Raw genomic sequence first — 8497 nt, forward strand, 5'->3', positions numbered from 1 at the left:
AGTTGGGGACACGGGGATGGGAACGCAGGGGACACGGAGGGATGATCTTTAATTTCGGAGTCGCTCCATGGAAATAGGGTTGCACAGAGGTCGCGGCCAGTGGGCGTCAGCGTGAGGGGGGACAGGGATTCTTGGGGTGGGGCAAGGAATTCACAAGGAATGAGGACCCTGGGGAGGGACAAGGAAGATGCTCAGGGAAGGACATGAACCCTGGGGATAGAAACAGTTGGGACAGATGAGCAGAGAGGGATGAGGGCGCTGGGGAGGGGTGAGGAGGATGCTTCAGTGGGGCGAGGATCCTGGACAGCTGGGAGGAAGAAGGATACTGGGAAAGGACGTCTGGAAGGAATGAGGAGATTGAAAGGGAAGGGGACACTTGGTGGGGGACAAGATTACATGGAGGGGACAAGAACACAGTGGATGGATGAAGGTGCTGGTGAGCGACAAAGAAGGCTGGGGATGCCTGGAGAACATGGAGGAAGGACAAGGATTTCCAGGGGATTGAGGATTGCTGGGGGAAGAGGACTTTTGGGAAAAACAAGATTTCTTGGAAGGACAAGGACAGTAGTAAGGGACAAGCAGGATGGTTACAGGGGGATGAGGACAGTGGGAAAGGACAAGGACACTTGGCACTGTGGACAAAACAACTGATGAAGGATGAGGATACTCAGGAGGGCTGAAAAGCCTGAGAATGTGGATGATTAGGAGGGACAGGGACATTTACAGGGAGCACAAGGCCACTCAGGTGGCTTGGGAAGGATTAGAACACTTGGGAGAGACAAGGAGGGACAAGGTGGGACAAGGATGCTGAGGAAGGGCAAGAATTATCAGAAAGGACATGGACAGTTGGAAGGAATGGGAATAGTCAGCAAGAATGGGAATGGTCAGGGGGTCAACAACCCTAGGAAAAGACAAGGACACTGGGTGGACAACAGTGCTTGGGCTGGAGAAGGATAGGGAGCATAAGGATGCTGGAGAAGAAGGAGGACACTGAGACACTGAGGAAGGACAAGGACACTTTGAGGGAAGCAGACTCTCGGGGAGGATGGAGATGCTGGGGAGGAATGAGGGGTTTGGGAAGGAGTGGGGATACTGAGGAGGGATGGGGACACTGTGGAAGGAGGAGGACACTTGGGAAGGACAAGAATGCTGAATAAGGAGGGACACCCACCCACCTCGGTGCCACCCGCCCTTTGTGGGTGGCTTTTCCTAGTAAAGAGCCCCTGTTTGGGGAACTGCCTAATAAAGCTGGATTTTAACTGAGCCAAGGGGACTCCGGCCTTGCTGCGTCGTGCCATGCTCCTGTCCCTCGTGTCCCCAGCTCAGCACCTTCCCTGGCCCAAGGACTGCCAATCCCTGCCACCTGGAAAGCAAAGGAAACATTTTCCAACACCCTGCAGCACCTCACCAACCCCAGTGCCCATCACCCACGCATTGGGGCACTACACACCAGTCTGTGAGCTACTGTTCATGGTTGCCTCTGTCCTGGTCCTCTGTGGCACCTCCAGCGCTGTCCACCAGTCCCAGGTGGAAGTGTGGACTCCAGGTGGGAAGACCTGCTCCAAGGGTGATGGTGGTGGGGAGGGACCTGCAGGGAAGAAGGCAAGAGATGGTGGCATCACCATGGTGCCACGATGGAGCGGTGTTCCTTGAGGAGGTGGCAGTGCTCAGGGTCAGGAGGTGTCGCTTTGGTTCCTCACACAGGGCACCATTTGTTGCTTTGTGCCCAAGCTCCCCCAGAGAGATGACAGGCACACCGCGATCCTTTAAACCAAAAGAGAAAGAGCCTTTCTTCTTCTTCCCAGTTCCTTTTATCACCTCTTTAAGCTCCTGTGATTGGCCCAAAGTCTGGCTGTCCAGCCCCCTTTTGACCAATTTTGGCTTCTTGCAGCCAGGCAGGGACCATCGGACCAACCCCCTGACTTTTCTCGACTTTTCTCCTGGTGGGCTGTGTCTCTAGTGCCCTTTTCCACAGCTTATACTGTGACAAGGAGGGGGTGCAGGGACCCTTCACTCACCCCCGTAGGTCCCATCGGTGTCCTCAAGGCTGCAGCAGAGGCCATCGACAGCCACGGCCAGCGCCCGGGCAAAGCTGGCATCCAGGAGGAAGGAGCTGTCACAGGAGCTCACCAGGCTGCAGCGGGTGCTGGCAAAGTTGTCCTCTGAGACAGACCCCCAGCCGTTCAGCAGTGACCCTCCTGGCGAGCCCCTCGTTGCTGTACGCTCTTCCTCCTCCTCCTCTTCTTCCTCCTCCTCCTCCTCCTCGCCTAGCTCGGAGGCTGGTGGCCCATAGATGTAGCCGTAGGTGTGCAGGGGTGAGAAGGACCGCGGTGTGGTCGGTGCTGGGGGTCTGTGGGGAACACAGTGGGGGTGCTGCTGGCACCAGGGGATGCTGCAGTCATGGGAGTGTCCCAGAGGGATGGGGAATACCTGCAGCAGGTAGTGTCCTGGTCCATCTCCAGCACCTCGGCCACCTGCTGTTGTGTGAGGACCCCATCACTGAATGCTGGCGAGAGACGCCCGGTGGCCAGGGATGTGTCCTTGGGGTACCTGGTAGCCAGGAATATGTGCCTTGGGTGCCTGGTCTCCAGGGACGTGCTCCTGGTGTGGCTGCTGGCTGAGGACATGTCCTTGGCGTACCTGGTGCCCAAGAACGTGTCCTTCTGGTGACCAGTGACTGGAGACACCTCTTCAGGATGCCTGGTGGCTGGAGATGTGTCCCTGGGGTGCCTGGGGGCTGGAGATGTGTCCCTGGGGTGCCTGGGGGCTGGAGATGTGTCTCTAGGGTGCCTGGTGGCTGGAGATGTGTCCCTGGGATGCCTGGTAGCTGGAGATGTGTCCCTAGGGTGCCTGGTGCCTGGAGATGTGTCCTTGGGATGCCTCAAGGCTGGTGACATGTTTTCAGGGTACCTGCTGCACAGGGACATGTGCCTTGTGTGCATGGTCACCACTGATGGGTCCCTGGGGCTCCTGGTGGCCTGAGACGTGACCTTACAGTACCTGGTGCCCAAGAACTTGTCCCTGTGGTGCTCAGAGACTGGTGACATCTTCTCAGGCAGCCTGGTGAGTGGGGATGTGTCCCTGGAGTGCTCAGTGGCTGGCAGTGTGTCGTTGGGACGCCTCAAGGCTGGTGACATGTTTTCAGGGAGCCTGCTGCACAGAGACATATCCCTTCAGTGCATGGTCACAAGTGATAGTTCCCTGGGGTTGGCTGGGGACATATTCTTGGCATACCTGGAGGCCAGGAACTTGTCCCTGCAGTGCCTGGTGGCTGGTGACATCTCCTTGAGGAGCCTCGTGCCTGGGGACATCTCCTGGGGGAGCCTCGTGCCTGGGAATGTGTCCTTAGGGTGCCTGCTGGCTGGGGACATGTCTGTGGGGTGCCTGGTGGACAGTGAGATGTCCCTCTGGCACTTGGCCACTGGTAATGGGTCTCTGGGGCACCTGGTGACCAGGGAGGTGTCCTCAGGGTGCCTGGCTGCCAAGACTGTGTCCCTCTGGTTCTTGGCTGCTGGTGATGGATCCTTGTGGTGCCTGGTGGCTGGTGACATGTCCCTGGGGCTCCTGGTGACTGAGGACACATCCTTAGGATACCTGCTGTCCAGGAACATGTCCTTGGGGTGCTCAGTGACCAAGGACATGTCCCTAGGGTTCCTGGTGGCTGGTGACACACCCTTGGGGCTCTCAGTGGTTGGGGATGTGTCCCTGGGGCGTTGCATGACTGAAGATGTGTCCCTGGGGCACACAGAGGCCGGGCACCTGCAGGTGCAAGGGACAAATTGGGTTTTACAGCAAAGGGCTGGGTTGCAGGGCCCCCATCTGGATGGGGACACCAGACTCACCTTGTCACTGGCGGGTGCCAGGCATGGGGTGGTCTCGGGGGTGTCATTGGTGACCAGGTTACACCGGAGGCCAGTGAAGTGCTGCCCCGACGTGGCTTTGGAGAGCTGAAGATGGGTAGCCGTGGGTCTCTGCTGTCCATCATGTCACCTTCATGTCCCCTTTGCTGAGGCTGCCTGGCTGCCAACCCAAAATCTGTCCCCCACTCGCCTCCACTGGCAGTAACAGGGATGTGGCTGGGGCCAGCTACGAGCAGCGGGGTGCTGTGTACTTGATGCAGCTCTGCGAGGGCAATGAGGGACACAGAGCCATGGGCCATCACCCTGGTGCCCCCTGTGTCCCCCCGTGTGCCCCCCACACCCACCTCTCTTGCGAACACGCTCCCAGGGTGCTGGGTTTGGGGTGCTGGGTGAGGAATGCACCCCGGGGTGTCCCCCACTGCAGCACCCCATGTCCCTGAGCGGGGGTGGGTGTCCCCCACGGAGGCTGCTGTGGATAGGGGGCGTGGGGGGGCCAAGGCTCGACGGCTCCAAGGAGAGGGCTGGAAGAGTAAGAGAGGTCAGGGCACCCATGGACATGTGTCCCCTGTCCCCTCTGTCCTCAAGTCCTGGCTGCCTGCAGACAGACAATGGGGACACCAAGGTGAGGGTCCCATAGCACTGGGGGTCCAAGGCATAGGGTGGGGTCTGGGGTACACTTTGCTGGTCCCACGGCACTGTGTGAGGGTCCTAGGCCTGGGATGGGGGTCCTGTTGCAGCAGGTCGAGGTTCCATGGAACTGGATGGGGATCCAATGGCATTACATGGGATGGAAGGGGGTCCCAGAGTACTGGTGGGGGTTCCATGGCAGAGAGTGGGGCTTTACAGCAGTAGGTGGGGGTCTCAACCCTAGTGCTCACTGGAGGGGAGGGGGTCCCATAGCAGTGGGTGGGGATCCCAGTCCCCACGGGGCTCACTGGAGGGGTGGGGGTCCCTGCCATCACTGCCCAGGAGTCGGCTGCTGAGGCTGCTGCTGCTGCTGAGGTTTCGAGGGGCACAGCTGGGTTTCCAGGGACCACCAAGCCATGGCGAGTCACCAGCCATCAGCCTGCAGGGCAAGAGGTGCTGTCAGTGCATCAGTAACAACCACACCGGGGATCTGCCGTGTCCCCCACCCCATGGCTCCCACCTGTGGCGAGCTGCGGCTTCCTGGCTGGCACGGCGCTGGCAGAGGAGGAGGAGGAGGGCGAGTAAGGCCAACCAGAGCATGGAACCAGCGGCTGCAATGACAGCAGGCTGCCGCAGTGCCTGGACCACCCTGCTGCTCCCTGCTGTCAGCCCTACAAGGATCCCATCAGTGTTACTTCATGTCACCACCTTGACCCCCACCAGCACCCCACCTTGCTCTCCATCTCACCCAGGACTCCACACGTGGCATTGCTGGGAACCCCCAGCCCTGCGCTGTTGAAAGCTGCCACCTGGACACAGAATTCGGCCCCAGGCTGTGGGAGGAGGGTTTCCAGGTGGCGGGTGGCTCCATCTACTGTCCTGTTGGTGGGACGCTGCCAGCCCTCACCCATCGACCAGACCTGGCAGGCACCAAGAGGATGTGTCCTGTTAGATGATTAGCCTTGATGGCTCCCCTGTGGATGGACCCCTTGAGATGAATATCCCTTGATGGATCCCCCATGGATAGATTCACTTGGATAGGTCCCCTTAGATGAATTTCTTTGATGGACTCCCCTTGGAAGGACCCCTTTGGATGGGCTCCCTTGCACGCCCCTAGGATGGACCTCCTTGGGTGAATACTTCTTGGATGGACCTCCATTGATGGATTCCCCTTTGGATGGACCCCCTTAGCCAAATCCCCCAGGCTGGACTCCTTTGGATAAACTCCTTTGGATGCCACTAGACAGATGCCCTGCGATGGAACTCCACCTTGGTTGGCCCTTTTGGATGAGCCCCCATGTTGAGATACCTCCTGGATAGACTGCTTGGATAGTTCTCCCCTTGGACAGACTTCCCCCCCACCTTTGACAGGCTCATTTTTTGATAGATCCCTCCTGGGCCAGAAGACTCCAGCCCTGCCCCCTTGCCCCATTGCCCCGAACCTGGTATCCCCGGATGACGCCGTTGTGGGCTTCAGGAGGAGGTGGCTCCCAGCTCACGACCACGGTGCCGTTCCCTGTCTCAGCCTGGATGGTGACACGCTGGGGTGCTGCACTAGGCACTGCTGGGACAGGGATGCTGAAACCCCCTGGGACCCCCAACCAACCTCCCCATCCTCCACCCAGACATCCCAGAGGACACACAACACACCTTCCTCAGGTATCCAGAGGTGCCTGCTGTTACTGTCTGAGCCCTGGGTCCCTCCAGTGTAGGGTCGGACCTTGAACTCGTACTTGTAGCCCCTGCGGAGCGCAGGGATGACGGCGCTGAGCTCCCTGCCCGCGTCGTGCTGGATCCAGGAGGTGGTGACCGGGAGCAGGCTGCGGTACAGCACCATGTAGCCCACAGGCACTGGCACCGGCATCAGCATCTGCAGGGGATGGGAAGGATTCCAAGTTCAGGTGGGACAGGGGATGTGTCCCATCCCCCCTCCCCTGGGGACTCACACCGACCTGCCAGCGGAGCTGCACGGCGGCAGTGGGCAGTGCAGTGCCGTTGTCCAGGTGCAGCCGCACAGCCAGCAGGTCCCGTTGTGCAGCCACCTGCTGGCTCGTTGCCAGCCGGTCTGTGAGGCAGAAGAAGGTAAATGGCAGTACCAGGTAGGACCAAGTCCCCTGGCACCTGTCCAGATACCCACCTCAGATACCTGCACACGGAGATCCTCATGTGTACCTGGATAGACTCCCTCAAATGGACCCTTTTGGACAGACACCCTTTGATGGGTCTGTCTTGAATGGACCCTTCTTGGATGGGCCCCCTTCGATGTGTTGCCCCTGGGAACATGGGATGGGATCCCATGATACACCTCTGAGATATGTCCCTCTTAGATGGACCCTTTGGATGGATATTTCTTGTTCTATCCCTCTTTAATGCACTTCCACCTTGCATAGATCCCCTTAAATGGATCCTCTTGGAGGAACCAGGTTGGCTGGGTCCCTTTTAGGTGGGTGATCTTGAATGAATCCCCCTGGGTGAACTCCCACCTCAATGCATTTCCTTAGATGGATCCCCTTACATGGACCTTCTGGGATGCAACCCTTGGGTAGATCCTGTTGGATGGAAGTGTTTAGATGGACCTACCTTTGGAAGTGCCCCCTTTGGTGGATCCCCTCAAATGACTCAGCTGGATGGACTTTATCTGATGGATGATGGATGGCCTTGGATGGACCCCCATGGACAGACTGCACTTAGATGGCCTCCTTGCATGAACCCCATTAGATGGACCCTGTTAGATGGATCCCCTTGCATGAACCCCAAGATGGCCCTGTGATGGTGGAGGTCCCACACTGACCCTCCCTGACGTGGAGGAAGGTGGTGGCGGCGGCAGTGCCCAGCTGGCTCTGTGCTGTACACACGTACGCGCCGGCATCAGTGGACGTCACGGCGTAGAGGCGCAGAGTGTGCTCCCGGTCTACATCGTACCTGTGGGTCACCAGCTCTCCATCAGCCTCATCCCCACGCCAGGGATGGGACACCTCCCCCCTGGCACCACCCACCTGCCCCCGGGCAGGTCTCCATGCTCCTTGTGCCACTGCACCTGTGGCGCTGGGTCACCTCGGGCGCTGCAACCCAGCTCCACGGTGCTGCCAGCCACCGCCACGGCGTCGCTTGGGTGCCGCACAATGCTCGGCTTCTCTGCAGGGGGACATCAAGGATGTAGCACCATGGCTGGGTGTGATGTGCCCACCACCTGTGGGAGACCCTTGGCTTACCCAGCACAGAGACGCGGGCACCCCGGCTCTCCCTCTTGCCCGCCGCGTTGGCCGCCACGCAGATGTAGAGACCGGAGTCGCTCCGTTGTGCCGATGCCACCTGCAACTTCCCCTTGGTGACCACGTACCTGCCACCTACCAAGTCCAGGGTCACCCCGTCCTTCTTCCAGGTAATGTAGGGTTCAGGGTACCCCAAGGGGGGGACACAGTGCAGCTCCAGTACTTGCCCCGCTGTGATCACCAAATCACCCGGCTGCAGGCGGAAGTTGTCCTGCAGCACTGCGGTGGGGACGGCACATCGTGGGTGGGGGGAACAGGATTTTCTGGTGTCTCCCCACCTGCATCACCCCCCCACCAGGTGTCCTTACCAGGTGACATTTGGAGCGCTGTGGCCATGCTGGGAAGGCGGCAGCCTGTCGGGTGACAAGGAGGTGGGGGGATGCCAATAGGTGCCCCAAGTGGGCACGGTCTCAGATCCGGGGTGGGGAAGGGGGCAGAGGTAAGTGGATTTTGGCCCCCATGGGCTGCACTCACCTCCATGGTGCAGGGCAGCGAGGCAGAGCCCCAGGCCCAGCGCTGTCTCCCAGCCGCCCGCCATGCCGGCCCTGGCCAGCCTTCCCGTTTCCTCCCCGAATCCCGGTTCCTCCCTGCCAGCACCGGGGCTGGATCCGGCTCCGGATGGGGGGGTACAATAGCCGGATGTGGGGGCCGGGAAATGCCGAGGGGGGGAAGGTGACGGTGAACACAAACAGCTCAGTCATCCTACGGCAGTGGGAGTGCCTGGCCGCAGTGGCAGCA

At 59.7% G+C, this 8497-nt stretch overlaps 1 protein-coding gene across 7 annotated transcripts; it reads right to left on the reverse strand.

Moving 5' to 3' along the window:
- Positions 1-30: 30 nt before the first annotated feature.
- ROBO4 (roundabout guidance receptor 4) lies at positions 31-8425 on the reverse strand. Of its 7 annotated transcripts, none has more exons than XM_033081765.2 (20): positions 8234-8425; positions 8068-8112; positions 7700-7978; positions 7484-7622; positions 7279-7409; positions 6440-6552; positions 6138-6357; positions 5930-6048; positions 5236-5407; positions 5008-5158; positions 4796-4926; positions 4205-4381; positions 3843-4122; positions 3235-3759; positions 3001-3153; positions 2641-2913; positions 2431-2550; positions 2019-2350; positions 1451-1588; positions 31-1363 (listed from the first exon to the last, which is right to left on the reverse strand). In XM_033081765.2, exons 1-20 carry the CDS (start codon positions 8295-8297, stop codon positions 1323-1325), a joined length of 3603 nt encoding a protein of 1200 aa, XP_032937656.1. In that variant the 5' UTR covers positions 8298-8425; the 3' UTR covers positions 31-1322. The 7 variants fall into 7 exon arrangements, with proteins under 7 accessions (XP_032937656.1, XP_032937655.1, XP_032937653.1 ...); XM_033081764.2 differs by having other exon boundaries at positions 2641-2775; positions 2836-2913; positions 8068-8425; XM_033081762.2 differs by having other exon boundaries at positions 2641-2715; positions 2746-2913; positions 8068-8425.
- Positions 8426-8497: the final 72 nt, after the last annotated feature.

Source organism: Catharus ustulatus, chromosome 28, assembly GCF_009819885.2.
Source record: "Catharus ustulatus isolate bCatUst1 chromosome 28, bCatUst1.pri.v2, whole genome shotgun sequence".
Lineage (NCBI taxonomy): Eukaryota > Metazoa > Chordata > Aves > Passeriformes > Turdidae > Catharus > Catharus ustulatus.